The 15811-nt window shown below is 41.7% G+C and overlaps 1 protein-coding gene across 4 annotated transcripts in view; it reads right to left on the bottom strand.

The window, feature by feature from the left end:
* Positions 1-1630: 1630 nt before the first annotated feature.
* Positions 1631-15811, bottom strand: part of ZNF335 (zinc finger protein 335) — a 357780-nt gene continuing 343599 nt past the window's right edge. For all 4 annotated transcript variants that reach the window (XM_085619363.1, XM_085619366.1, XM_085619364.1 and 1 more), the window contains 2 exons: positions 15629-15710; positions 1631-4834 (listed from right to left, as the gene is read on the bottom strand). In XM_085619363.1, the coding sequence (XP_085475489.1) occupies positions 4713-4834; positions 15629-15710 (204 nt within the window). In that variant the 3' untranslated portion in view covers positions 1631-4712. The remainder of the gene's footprint in view (positions 4835-15628; positions 15711-15811) is intronic.

Below are 15811 nucleotides of genomic sequence, written 5' to 3'. Positions count from 1 at the left end.
GTCCGGAAGACATGTAAAAATAAACAAGGTTTCCACCCAGGCATCCAGGGATGGAAGAGTAACATCAGAAACTGAGGGAAGGTCAAATATCTCAAAATCAAACCCCCCACTATCTTCTATCTTTTGAAATGATTGATTAAATTATTTTATACTCCAAATGGATTAATCACTGAAAAGAAAACAGATTGCCAGGTGAAGATAGGGTACAAGTTGAGAGCGTGGAATAAGCAGCTGTACACAATCTTTCTAAATGACATTGACAACAGGATCTATTTGTAACCGAGGTCAAGTGATCCAATTATTCAAAATATTGAGTATTTTAAGTTTAAAGGTCTTTTGAAAACAAGTTACAGCGTACACTCTGTGCGCTCTAAAGACATAGAATTAATGGCTAAGTGGAATTGGAAGCTACGTCCAAGAGCAAAAAGTTCAATATCCTGTGTGTCTAGTATGACAAAGGTGTTTCAGCTTACTTCTCAAATGCACTGAATACAAGGGTGCAGAAGACTCACAAGATTTTAATCTTAATGAAGATCTTGTCTGGAGCAGGACTGTAATCCCTTCTGTACAAAAAACCTAGAGGAAGAAAACTACTTTTGAGGAGATAGAATTGGGTACGATATTCCACAGACTCAAATACTGAGGAAATGTCCTTGGAGTGTGACTGGGAAAAAGTGGTGCTAAGAGAGCAATCTTCAGGCTTTTGCACACAATGAGAAGAAGAGTAAAGGGGCCAACAAGCTTACCTCTGGTAGGAGTATCAGCCAAAGAACTTGTGGCCAGCTCCTGAGTGGCTTAGGATTCCTATCTTTATAAAACACCCACTCATAGGGTTGCCTTTATGGCTATGCCCTCAAAAGGCACTTAACACAGTGGCGATCTCCAAAGTTCATTCTGTATAGTTTACAGTACAAGATGGCTTACTTTATAGACAGTACCAAAATGGATGCTGCCATTTTTCTTTTCCACAGTAGCACTGCCATATAAATGAGAGCAGAGAACTACTTATTTAATGGTGTACAGCAAACAACCCTGTAATACATGAAGATAAACAAAATGCAATTAAGATACACTGTTGCCTTCAAAACCTAATACTGAAGGCATCAGCCCCTCTGACCTTAATGTAAATGTCTGAGACCACCCTTTACAGGGTACACATTAAACATTGCTAGCAAAGCAATGGCTGTGTGATGGCTATGAAGAAGTCACAAACATGAAAAACAACAGAGGTTACTGGAAAAACAGCAGGAGAACAAAAAAGGAGAACTGGTCACTAGCACGATCTAAGAAAGCAATTCGCAAACAAAGAAAAAAGAAATAAAATCACCATCAATGGCTTGAGGGTTTTGTAGACCTTGTGATGGGAGGATGCTGCTCAACAGCTGCTATAGGACATCGAAGAACAGAAAGGGCACACCATGGACGAACATTATATGATGCATGCGGCTCGGCCAATGTTCTGTCATTCACACTCTGGTAAAGTTCTGCTATCCCTAAAGTATTGGAAAGAGACGTTCACATTGTATTGCTATCTCCCAACTGCCAGAGATTCCTCACCACCTCTAGACGATATACTTTCATACTTCATTCATTAAGAGAAACGTGTAGCTTCTGAAAAAATATGCATTCATTGGTTTCTTTACTTTTAATTCCCAAAATATATTATGTCTCTGCTCAATGACACATACATCATTAAGGTTTAATATATACATACATACAAATATGTTACAATCAGGTTTCGGACTTCCTATATTTATAAAGAAAATATCTCAATATACAATCTGAAATCCAACTGCATATATAAAAAATTCAGTATCTTCTTGATTGTTGTTTTCATTAGACCTCATGGATTTTAGGCTAAAGAATCAAGACACTTATTCAACTGAGATGTCCTTGGTCATGTGAAAGGTGCAAAACAGATGCTAGAAGCAATTGTGTATACAGAATAGGTGCCTTCTTTATCTGGATTCTTCAGCACTTGGCTCTTCCCTTGGCACTCTATGTATTTTACAATAAAACTATTAGGGGACCAGTAGACATATCACGGATGACAATAGTTCTGCAAGTGTCTTAACCAGAGTGATTAACTGCATAGCATATTATCAAATAGATATATATTATTGTCATGTGAATGAGAAAAATGAATTCAAATGAATTAAATTAAATTGTAAATAAACAAATATGGGCTCTACAACAAATTCGGGTATCACTGGAACGTTGCATATGCTGCAAAAAATGTATTTTTTGCACATTTTAACCTAAACCTTAAAAAATAGCAGATCACCATATCTTTGTATGAATTTCCAAATTGAAACCTTTGTGTGTTTTAAGCATCCTGTAAGCTTTTAAAGAACCTGTGCTGCTTTAAATAATAAGCTTCAATTCGGGAAACATCAGCAGGAGCGGGCATTGTTCCCCAAGACCACTGCCTACTCCCCAAGAGGCTGACAACACAAATTAAAAAAGAGAAGGGGTCCCAAGAGGTATCTGTAACTGTACAATGGGTTGCAACTATAACTGCGTTTGCAAACCAATGAAACATTGCATGCCCAATCTCAATTTGTACACCCTTCCAAACTGCGATTCGGTATGGCTCGCCAAACTACTTTAACTTTTCATACTCATGAATGGGTTTTGTATATTAGATAAAGGTATTTTACTGTTGCAAACCCCGTGATTTTGCAAACTGCAAGGTTTGCAATCATAAAATCCGTCAAGCACCTGGCCCTTACTTCTCTAATTCCCGATAAAATTGCAAGTCTTTATTTTGTACCCATCAAGGCTGAAACACATGTGGACATCTTCACAGTAGACGTACCAGAAATTAAATACTGTGCTAGACGTTCACGGACAGCACTGGTGTTTACCCACTACATCAGCTCCATCACTACTTCACCAATCCCTGACTGCACCTTATAGGTTTTGGATTTTATAAACACAGTTACAGTTAGTCTGTTCATGCAATTACTGTGTCATAAACACGCTCTTGTTGTCACTTTGGTGTCTCTCTTGCATGTTTCTCCATTGCCAAGATAGTCAGATTCCTTTTTTTTCTCACTAACATAACAAATGCCACATTTGTTTGTAAGAATCTACAATCTAATCAGTGACCTTTTGTCACCTTACATCTGCCATCTGTAATATGTCTACTGGACTCCTTTTTGTTTAACACTAAGTACGGATCATGCAATACCAAACGCTTGGTGTGATCTTCCCCAACCTCTAACCAACTAGAGCTATTCATGTTACACGAGACCCCTCAACACCCAGCATTTCCTGTGGTACTCCATGAGACCTCTCAGAGACCGATGCTTCAATTAAAATTACCCTTCTTCAGGATCCACTCAGCAACTGGATCCTTCTACGTCAGTTCACCACCAGGAAAAGATCCAGGTTCCAGCAATTCCTGTCATTGTCAACAAATTCCACAATTTACTACCACCTGAGCTCTTTTTATATTGCAGCTACGAGAACATTACTATGACGCAATCAAAACATAGTAATTTATGTCTTAGCCTTACCTGTCCCCACACTCAGTACCACCAAAAAGCCCAAATACCAGCCTTTCCTAACACCCATTGATTCCCCAATCAATTCAGTTCTTAGATGATTCCAAGACGGTCTCGGCAGCCAACCTCTTGTGTTATACACTATTTTACAGAATATAATAATATTAATAAATACTAGACGTTGCTTGTGGTTTATTACCTAAGGGAGTTTTGGTCTGGATCTATGACTTTAAAATGATAACCAGCATCCGTTAGTGAACAATGCCCATATAATGTCCAGTTCATCCTCTGTCATATGTCTTCTCCTAAGAACATTGCAAGGATGCACTCATACCTAATGGTGTCTGTGACCCATCACTGTCTGAATTTCTAGCAGGTGCTAACGGTACTGCTAGCTGCATTTTGCTGGAAGATCCTTTTTATCCCATCAAAACCTAATTCTCATACATGGCTGCCCACAGACAACACTTCATGTTGCGTCTAGTCACCTGGAGCAGTCCCAGGGACACCAAGAAATTGCCTGCACACCTCCTACATGTCCTTGTGAATTATATTTACCAGAGTATTCAAAGAAATAATCCTACATTGGGCTCTTCATTACTAGCCTTTCAAAAGCGTTTTTAGGAAACTCTAGCACTCGTCACATATCATGCTCTGTGGTAATACACCTATCCAGCATTCATTCCTGTTCGACACTCAACATGATGGCTCGATCACCCTGAATCTTCCGATATCCAATTTACATACAACGTTTTCTGTTGGATTTGAACCCCTAGCTGATGCAGATAGTCCTTCTCTTGCCTTGACTACAAGCAAGATCGGAAAATCTCCCAGAAACTACTGCACGCAATATACAGACTATGGCATTCAGGAAGACATTAAACAGTGCTATATCCGTGATGCAGTGTGATGGAAGGAGTCACTCAGTCATATGTGATGATGTCGTGCAGACGCAATCCCATGGTTGGTGGTCTGTTATACCAGTATTTAGAAGTCATATAGCTGCAGGCTTCTAATGCAATTAAGGACCTCCTATTAAAGCCTTATAGTTTCAGGCAGATGATGGGTTTTCTCAGCTCATAGAAGACGATTGCCTTTATCAGTTAAAACGTAGGGTAACATTTCTCTGCCGTCGATCGATCAAAGTTCACAATCTCGAACAAAAAACTGTAATCCATCATAGAACCCGTGGTACAAATGGCATTATTCTTCCTCCAACGTAATGACATCATACTGGACACCATGATGGTATAGCTGCTGCATCTGATTAGAGGCTTCAGTGGTAAATACAGTCTGAGTCTGGCCCACAGAGGGATCTGCAGCAGCTGTGGAGAAAACAAACAGCAGACAATGAGATCAATTAACTGGAATTTTGGTGGGATCTTCATAAAACAAGAACACACTCCTGCCATGGAAGCAACTCAAGAATGTCACAGTGGTAGCAGTAATATTTCAAAGGTGCTGCCAGTGACTAGAAGATAATTCTATTTAACACAAGTATGTACCTCTACACACACACAAATGTCTCTTCAGTGCGCTAGGACATGAAGTCCATGCAGACCAACTTGGAGCTTTCAGTGGCATTACATGGACAAAGTGAAAATGTAGACTTAAGGATTTTTTTTTTTTTTAAAGAACCCGTTACTTACTGTAACTTTTTTTTCTGATGGATTTGCCAGCTCCCACAGATTACTGATGTTAGGGGCACCAGCCTGGATCTGGAAAATCTTTCTAGAAATATGAAGTCATTGGTGCCTTTTGGTATTGACTGGCGTCAGTAGCAGTGACGCTCATCATTGGAAGTGCACCTGCTGCAAGTATGCCAATTTAATAGATTTGTATAGCATTGGGCCCTAAGCATGCTACTGATGTTTGAGCTGTCCATTCCCACACCCCATTAAAAGACTATGGATGGCAAATAAAAATAAAAATAGTATTTCACACCTCCTTGACAGAGGAGGTAGGAGGATGGTAAGTAATTTGCAGGTTAGGTCATATCTTTCAACTGGAATATTACTTTAGTAAGTAACTCCTCTCCTGCATTAATATTTCCCCTTATATACACCACTCCCCAAGCACCCAGAGCGGCGAGGGATGAGAACACCAGCTGAGAAATTTACAGTGAAATCCCTAGAGAACTGCTTTCCCCATCTGTGTCTCATTTTTTGCCTCTGTCGCCAAGCAATAGTGATTTGGGAATCAGGGCACCACAGACCAGGCAGTGGCCATGCAGGAGAATTGTATTGGGACTCTCCACAAGGGAGCTGAAAAAGCAACCATGCCAGGAGTAATGAGCTTGGAAACTTTCTGGAAGCGATTTACCGGCCAACTCCTAACAGAGTTTAACAGAAAGGGAAATTCTTCTTTAAATGTTCTGTTTCCTAATTACCCTGCCTGTTTACAACACTTTAAAAGCTGGAAAGAGATCATCGTGTACTCTGAAAGGACGTGTCCTGTAGATATAGCAGCTAAGAGCCCTTCTAAGGTCTAACCTGTATAGCCTTTTATCTACTTTTCGGGGGTGAGGAGAAGGAGGAAAGAAGGTAGGTAAAGTGATGCCCCATGACATATGAAACTGCTTTGCTACCTCAGGCCAAACTGAGGGTTTAAATTGCAGAAAAACCCCGTCTTTTGAGAACACTATGAATCGAACATAAGTCAAAGGGTTTGCAACTCACCCTCTTCTATGGTTGAGGCATGTCACCAAAAAAGCTACCTTTCAGGAAAGGAAATTTAGGTGGAAAGAGAGCATGGGATCAAAGGGGGACCCATCAGAGTTTTAAGTTCCCGTGGTGGCAACATGAATGGTTTCAGAAGTAGAGGCATTTTGAATAAAGGTAATTGGTCAGGAGATTACATGTGTGCTGATATTGCTGCAAAATATTCCTTTACTATACAGTTGTTCAGGACCTTTTTAGCTGGTGGTACAGCACACTATAGAACCTGAACCTGGACAAGACTGAGAGCCTGCAAAGGTTCAACTAAGCTGTCGTACAACCAAGTAGTGAAGACGCACCATCTGCCCGAATGGACAGATTTAGTGAAGAGCTAAAAGCATCCGCTTCATAGCACCATCTTCATCATGCAACAATTACAGCTGACTGGCCGTTGCAGAGTGCATGAATACAATTACTTTCATTAAGCCCCAGTGCATTAGAATGAATTATTGTGCTGAGTCCTGGCAAACACCTGCTCAAATTAAGCCCTGCAAATAGGGTGCGAGAACACCGGGGAACTAGTTTTGCTTGCATGTGACAATCACTGCCAAGAGCAGTGTTGTTGACTGCTGGTATGGCCAACTGTAAGAAGCAGCTCAAAGGTGAGTTGTTCTTCACAGTGACATGAGGTGGGCCTTTGTTAGAGTTTGGTGGACCGGTACTCCGTCACAAACATGATGGATATCCCATCCACCTTATTAAAAGTGACACAGGATATAACGCACTTTTAATAAGACAGATGGGATATCACTCATGTCTGTAACAGAGTAACTCGGCAGGCCCCAAGTGCTGCAAGCATGTGAGTAAGGCATGAGTAACCAGAGCATGAAGAGGTGATTCTCTAGTGCTACTCTGTCACAGTTCACTATTAAATCATACACAGTACTGAATTTGAGGACATTACATCGGCATTCCAAATGTATGGAGAAATGATCATGCAACAGAATCAGGAGAGAAAATGGTTACCGACGTTGGAAGATTACAGACTATCGGGCACTTCAGGTCACTCAGGGACTCTTGCGACAGCAGAGCTATTGAGCTATGGTGCCCTTTACCAGTTTAAGACTCAAACAATTTGCCTGTTGCTGCTCATTGTAGATGCTCCCTGCTGCAGCCACGAAACATAGGCAACATAGGTAGCTAAGCCAGATGACTGCAGAGAGCCATGCCAGGAGGGTTCACACTGCATATTGCTGGCGCTGCGATACGCTGGGCGACTGTGAAGAGCCTCTGTGACAATCCTTGCATTACTATTTTGTAGGGTATTTAGGGTAATAATTGTTTCCGGTTTTCAGTTAAAACTGATTATAACAGATAAAACACAACCAAAGGAATAATTTGCCTTTCAGTAGAAACTGGGAAATACCGGATTTTTCTTCTTTGTTATCCTCAGGTGTCAAAGCAATACAAATGTACCCTCTAGATATAAGCAATTTTCTGAGATCGGTGCTCCCATCATGGTCATAGATGTCAAATTAGGTAATTAATATAACCTTTTGGGCATCTGCAAAGTTTCTGAACTCACTACACCTATATCCACCCCTATTTTGGGATCATTGCTCACCTCATGTGACTTCAGCTTATTGTTTGCTGCACAATGCTGCATAGTGGCTAACAACTTAATTATGTCCAAGGAAAGAGGCACCACCATGATGTCATTATCCTTCACTGAGGGGTACGAAGTTATATTTTCTGAAAAAACAGGTATCAGGATGATCGCAACAAAGATCACTGTGCATGTCGACGCGTCTAAACCACTAACCTTCCATAAAGCGCTGTACCCAACACTTCTGTTCTTAGTTTTATATTCTAATGGTTTGTAAAGCATGTCTATAGGAGCTGCATCCTTTCATACAGAAGAGCAAGGGTCATATCAAGAATATCTTCCGCAACCATGCACAGGACCAGAAAGGGTCCATGTGCTGGTCTTTCTGAAACTGTTCTGCCTAGATTAACTCAGAATATCTATGAGTTGTCTATAAGCTTCTGACTGTGCAGCTCAGAAAGATGAAAATCAACCACTGCTCTGTTTTTCCTAGTATGTGCTGCAAACCACACAATTTGATCAAAATAGGTGCACAGACTCATTTCAGAGCCTGCATACAAAAAAGCTACTTCTGCAGGTTCTTTATACAGCAGCAGAATTTAGTGTTACCAAGGACCCTATAATTAACAGTATGCCTATTTATTCCTTAGCAGACATTGCCACTGAGATCGGATAGTTCAGGAATAGGGACAGATCAGACACTAAAACAACACTAATACAAAATGTAATAGCCCATTCCTTTTTTGGTACCTCAAGACAAAGAACATGGTATTGTGATAGTGGCTAGCAATACCAGAACACTGAGGATTCACAATATGTACTTCATGTCATATGTATAAAAGCTTAATTCAGTGGAGCTTTGTCATTTGTCTGAAGAACTGAGCAGCAGGAATATGTGTTTTGTGCCCACCTTTAATGTTTTATTTGCTACAATCAAATTTTAGTAAGGTACAACTCTCCATCCATGCACATCCTTCACAAGGGGTCGAATTGGACTGCTAGAAAGATGAGTTTGAGGAATAGGAAAAGAGACAGACATGGAGGTAAGGAAAATAATGAAAAGTTACTAGTAAGAGCAAATTCAAAGAAAAGGTACAGAGAAGGTAGTTAGGAGCAGGAAGGAAGGAAAAATGTATAATGGGAATGATGAGGGAGGGAAGGACGGAAGGAATTAAAAGCCAAATGTTTTATAAGTAATGTAAAAACATCCCCATAATTTTAATGAAGCAAAAAAAGAACTGACACTGATAACCACTGATTTTTATGCTTTTTAAAAACATTGGAATACACTAAAAAACACAGTGGAATTCACAACAAATAGATACTGAAAGCCAGAAAGCCTAGATTTAATATAGAAAAGACTGCTGACTATGGACCCTTGAGCGGGGTAGGTGGTAAAGTCGCTTGGTTGGATGATTTGAGACAGAGTCTTTGACTATGCGCTGGCCTCTTCTGACTTGTGGAGGTCCTCCTCAGTCCCAATGGGTTATATGGAACACAGATCCTGTGTTCTGAACCCAAAGTGCTTCTGACGGCTGATGTGGCCATCGTATTTGACATGAAGATGACATTGGAGCTGTAAAGGATGCTGTTACTTTTGATGGTCTAGTGAGTGGTTTTGTGATTGTATCATCCCCCAAAAGTGGACTGCTGCACTTGGCCACATATGAGGACTACGTCATGGTGCTTAGTCGTTGCTTGTTATCTTCACCAACTTGCTAAGCTTTGTTGCGGAGTATTGTAGAACCTGTTTGACAAACTTATTTTAGTTACTTTGACCATTTTATTGACACCAGGGCCCAGTCAGGGTATGGCACAGTTGTGCTTGCAGTAAAAAGGTGAGACTGAAAATCCAGATTGTAAAGGAGACTGCTTTGCAGAAATCTTAGAAGCCATTCATTGCGAGTTTGATGCCTCTAGGCTTCCTGTAGCTCTAATGTAACTTTTTTTGTCAGGTAAACTACTCCTAGAGACCACTCAAAATGTTTACCGAAGAGGTGCTCCACATCAAACAGCATGTCCAGCAACTGTGCCTGGGTATCTGCCGACAGCCCAGTGGATCTCATCTAGGTATGCTGTCTCATCACCAGGCCTTTAACCATGGAGCATTACATGGAACACATGGTATCCAGCTCCCCTTGAATGAGTGAATGAATGAGAGAAAGAGATTTGTGCAGTGTGCCTGCTACAGATTTTGTTGGTTTGGCACTGGTAAAGGAAACAGGATACAGAAGGTAGGAGACACTGCAGCAGAAACTGCTTTGCAGCATCAAGGCCAACTTGGCAGAGTTCAAAAGTTGTCACATGTGTTCTGGCAAACTCTGCACTGCCAGGGAAGACATCTTCCACCAGGTGTGAGAGTATCTGGCTAAAAGGCAATTTGCATTACTCACTCTAAGGGACAAACTGCCTGAAGCAAAAACCTTCTTTACCAACCCATCTAAATGCTTTCACACTGAGCCCCGTGGCAATGACAGGAAAGTATTAGCCTCCTGTTGAGTAGATTAACCTTGAAGGATGAGTCTTTTAAGCACAAGATGTTTGTACAAAAGAGCTAATCCAGAAGGAGCTGACTGCAGTTTTCCAGACACAGCTCCAGCAACAGCTGAAGCGGAGCAAGGCATCTATCCCAAGGCTCCTTCAGAGGCTTCAACAAGGCACCACTAAATGATAAAAACTCCTTCATTGTTTGTCTTCCTGTCAGGATGTAGTACAGAGGTTTAAAGTCTCAGTTGCCTTTTGTAGCACTGCAAAAAAAATATAAGCTCGACTAATGGCTCCTCATCAGACAGAGACATTTGTAGACGAAGCATCCATTAAATTGGCACTCAAAGTCCATGAGCAAGGATACATTTGTATTTAGAAGAGGCAAGAGGTGATCAGTGTTGCTGTTTTCATCTGTATCCCTGGGAGGGAGGCCTTGACACTATAAACTGTCCACGTATGAGGCTAATAAGTCCTGGAGAACTGAAAAAGTCGCACATTTTGTTATATTATTTATCTAAAATTCCCTCAAGTATTCAGTAGAATGTTTAAGTGCTGTTTGTTAAATAAAGCCCATCATAGGTGTTGGAGAAATCTGACCTGGTGCTGGAACTGAAGCCATTAGTGGTGCAGCAGATAAAGTAACCCGAGTCTATGGCATAGAAATGGCCATAGACTCAGGTCTATGGCCTGAGTCTATGGCCTGTTTTTTGGCATGGGAGTAGGACAGCTGCAGCTAGTGCTGCATCAAAGTCGATGGCACTGGATAACCTGTGGTGACTGGTGAAGTTGCGCTAGTGGGTTGAAATGGCCATAAAGGCTTTCTGGAAGGCCTTGTCTTGTCCTGGAAAGTGCCAGGAGGGAAAAACCCACCTGCTAGCCAGTTTGAGAACTAAAATGTCTCTGAAGAGTCTCCTTAGACGTCCTCCACACGCACAATGAGCTTGGCGGATGCTTTTGTGGTGTCTGTGGGGCTGCACCTGGGAGAAGGCTGAACATGGCACCTGTGAGCAAGAGGGTGTCCTTGACCTCCTCGTCATATTTGCCACTGCTGGCTTTGCCTCCTGTTCCTGGTTGCCTTTGGAGTGAATGAAGGTACAGAGGTTTCAGGCCTTTGGTCATGAGAACCGAAGCACTACAGACAGCCCCTATGAGAGTCAGTCACAGACATATGCTTGGGGTGGCCGTTGCAGTGCTTGAAGATTTTGGAGGTGACACTGTCACAGACAAAAGAGAAAGCATGGAGAAAACCGAGGAAAACATTACTGGTTCACAAACCCTACATCCGGGAGGAGTGTGGCGGTGCTTTGGCATCATGTTCATGGATGACATTGCACAGCGTCACCGTGCGCTGGTTAAAAGAGACGGTTGGAAAATCCTCCTGATCCAGGGATAGTGGTTGTGCAAAGAATGCAGGAGAGAGAGTCTTGATTAGAATGAGAAGTTTATTCCTGTCTTCTTAAGATGAAAACAATACACCAAGGGAGAGATAAAGAGGTGACCAGCAATAAGATAAATGCCAGCTAACCGAATGAGATCTTCAGGGAAGCTTGGCCTACGAGGATGTCTGTTTGGGAGTAGGAATCCAGATAGTGGCACCTCTCAGCTGAGAAAAATGGCCCACAATATATCTGAAAGAGTCCAATGGAACCTTAATTGACAAACAGCAGGTTAGACGTTCCTCTCTTCTGCCAAGTTAATACCAAAGATCGCTTTTCACATTGAAAGTGTCAATTTATTTTCATTTTCCAATTTTGGATTTTAATAAATTGCTGACAACCATCAAGTCAGATCACTACAACCTTTTGAGTAGGGAAACGGGAGGGTAGAGAAAGAAGTCAATGTCTGAAAAGGATAGACAGTGTTAAAGCCTTATCAGATTCTGCGATACACAATGACCTGGGTTTTGAAGACTATGGGCCTGATTCAGATCTTGGCGGACAGGTTTCTCCATCACCACGGTGATTGATATCCTGTTCGCCAAAATATAAAACGCATAGGGTGTAACGGGATTTATATTTCGGCAGACGAGATATCCGTCACCGTTGTGCCTGAGTAACCCATTCACCAAGATCTAAATCAGGCCTTATGTCATGTCTTAGGGTCTGACTGTTAGAACAACTCGGTCGGAAGCTGGGTGTAGGGATAATCACTGTAGACAAGCCTACCATACACCAGGTTGAGCAAATAGTTTGTTTCAAAGGACTTTCTGGAATTATCTTTCTTTATTACACAGACTGAAGAGGTTGATGCTAGGTAGAGCTTCTTTGCCCTTCCTCGCCACAGACTCATCCTTCAGTTACCTAGTAGAAGAATCATGAGAAAACAGGGATCTTGTTCTAAAAGTTTATATTTTTTCGTGAAGCAAAGCATCATTGATTTTGTCAGCGCTAGGGACAGGAATATCTCAACGGTTGGCTCAATAAAGACTAAGACCAAATGCATGAAAGATCTTGACAAAGTTCTTTGTTGAACAGTCTCAAATATTAGGAAAGATTTGGGAAGGCAAGGACTTGAATGGAAAGTTTAGCTTCATGGCACCTATTGCCGTTACTTCATGAAAGGTAGTAATGACTTCCATCAATGATACAATACAAGCAGGATGGAGGGAAAAAGAAGCTATGGTCCATTCGGCTTCCAATGGTTAGTACAAAAAATCAATAGGGGGGGGAATGGACCACTTGTCCTGTATTACCAGGGTCTATTCAGTTATGGTTCCTTCTAAAACAAAAACTCATTCATGTACACAGGCGTCAGGTGGTATATCTTGATTCTCCGCCTTTCTGTACAATGATAGCATCATCATAGGGTTTTGTTTGTTATGCTGACCTACGCTGGGAGGAAGACCAACTGGTTTTGCAGTAGGGTCCAGAGATAAAAAAGTTAATGTTGGTGCTTGTAGTGAAGTGAGTTAAAATTCCCTACACCGCCATGTGGGTGAACATTTATCAACGAGCATGGTGGTGTGGAAAACTAAAAACAAACTGGTGCGTGCGTAGATCCAGTTACTAATCTACCGCACTGTTAGTGGTCGTCATGTTTCAGCCTCTTGGGATCTTGAGGCTTTCTTCAGGACCAATCAATGTGTAGCGGCACGTTGTGACAACTACTAGCGTGGTTAACTTACCACATACAGAAATATTGATTCAGCTCAACAGTACCTGTAGCTGAAAATAGAAAATTCAATCATATATTAGACTTAATCATCAAACCCAAAATGGCGATGCATAATAATGAACACAACAATCTAGCGTGCTTTCTAAAGTGAACAACTGGTGCACTGTCGGTTTAAACTCAGAGTGGCAATGGCAATTTAATAATGTAATTGTCTGCTTTAAGGCAACAATAGGTAGCAAATAGGTGTCTGGTGGTGCTCTCAATGCGTGCACGTTTCGGTTTCAGGGTGATTAGAACTGGCAAAGTGAGCAAGGGACCCACGTCTGGGCATACCCTGCCAATTTAGGGCGAACAAAGCGATACCAAAAGGGATGATGGACGGAGCGTTTGAGCAAATCAAACACTCACCCCCAGTCAAATGATCTGGGTTTAATCCATCATCATTCTTTAGCTCACTCCACCACCCCAGTTCAGACATGGCCATATGCAAATCAGTCTGACCCTGTGCCTCATGGGAACAGTCCAGCCCGAACTGCCGTCCATCATCCCCTTTGGTATCGCTTGGTTCACCCTAAGTTGGCAGAGTATGCCCAGACTTGGGTCCCTTACTCACTTTGCCACTGGATTCAAGATAGCCTGGCTGATGAGGGTTATGAACCCGAAACCGGTCCCAGGATGCTTGTTTCTGGTCCAGGGAAGACATGGCTTGGCAGTTCGGGCTGGACTGTTCCCATGAGGCACAGGGTCAGGTTGATTTGCATATGGCCATGTCTGTAATGGGCTGGTGGAGTGAGCTAAAGAATGATGATGGATTAAACCCAGATCAGTTGACTGGGGGTGAGTGTTTGATTTGCTCAAACGCTCCGTCCATCATCCCCTTTGGTATCGCGTCATTGTACAGAAAGGCAGAGAATCAAGATATACCGCCCGACGCCCGTGTACATGAATGAGATTTTTTTTTTTTTAGAAGGAACCATAACTGAATAGATTCTGGTTATACAGCACAAGTGGTCCATTCCCCCCTATTGATTTTTTGTTCCATCAATGATATTCAAGGCACTAATCTCGATGTGGAAGTGTTAGAGTATGGACTCCATTGTGATTCCAAGAATGCCAACACTCCACAAAGGTGATGTATCCTTGGTGTAGAACAGGTGTTGATTTCTTTGGGCTATGGCTGATTGGAGAGTGCTCCGTAAGCAGAGTAAGAGCGCACCTCTTACCCATCATCTGATGGACAAAAATTAAAGTCTTTCTTTTGTTATGAGTTCTTTGAGGAATAGCTCTTAAGATATCATTCTTCTCTGGTGTATTCTAGCAGGAATCAAGCGGAGCCCTGTTCGACATGGACATCCTTAAATGTGTATCCCTGAAAGTTGAGTGCCTGACTGACGGCATTCCGATTAATGGCACATACCTTATCGTGAGTGTATTGATACTGCAGGAATTGAGACCCACATCTGCAACCAGAGTGTTATTCTCCGTTTCTCTGAATCCACCTGAGAGGGTGCAAAAACAGTAAGAACTACTACTGTAGGCGTCTGTGCAGACTTAGAACGAGCAGCATACTCCGAGGACGCTCATTTTCAATTTTCTATGCCACTAAGCTGGATTCCCTCAATTGTCAATGTCCTGCTGAACATTATTTGGCACCAAGGGCATTTATCTATAGTATAAAGTATGAACAAGCTACATGGCTCCCTAACAGAGAAAAGTTTTGCTCCGGGTAGCATTTAAAAAAACAGAACTGACAAATTGTTACTGAGGAGCGAAACACAGCAGGCACGACTTCTCCAAAGAAACAATGACAGAAACCATGCACCAAATCAAATGATGTGGTTTGGTACGAAAATCGAATTGGTTTTGTAGTAATGAATCCTTTAAGGGCCTAACTGCATACTGTAGAAAAATGAACTTCATGCCCACTGCCACAGCAGTACATTTTACAGCTGGAATATTTACCGTGCTGGATTAAAGTTGCAGAAAAAAATGTTCTTGGTTAATCTATGCTGCTTATCTGTCCGCTAGCAGTCACATTTTAATTTTAAAAAGAAAGCAATGAAAAAGTTTCAAAGGCTGCTTCAAAAATGGTCCTTTAACAGGTTTAATTGGCTTTATACTATTCCAGGATCATTATGTTGAGTTACTGAGTATAAAAAAAACATCAGGGAAATCCTGTGATGGAGAACCTAAGAAAAGGTGTTGTTAGAAGACTGAAATGAGGCATGCAATGGAAAGAGTTCTGGGGAACTTGCCTGTAACTACAGAATGAGCTGCTGCCTCCAGTTCAGCTTCTGTAACAATTTGTTGATCTGATGAAACTGGCATGTACTGGACCTGCAAGAGAAAAATGCAAAACAACCCTACTAGACAGAAGTAAAAAACACAGAGAACATAACCACAGAATCTTTTCCACAGGCATAGTGATTTCCTGGTGT

Source organism: Triturus cristatus, chromosome 7 (genome assembly GCF_964204655.1).
Source record: "Triturus cristatus chromosome 7, aTriCri1.1, whole genome shotgun sequence".
NCBI lineage: Eukaryota > Metazoa > Chordata > Amphibia > Caudata > Salamandridae > Triturus > Triturus cristatus.
This window is presented reverse-complemented; position numbering and strand designations above follow the sequence as displayed.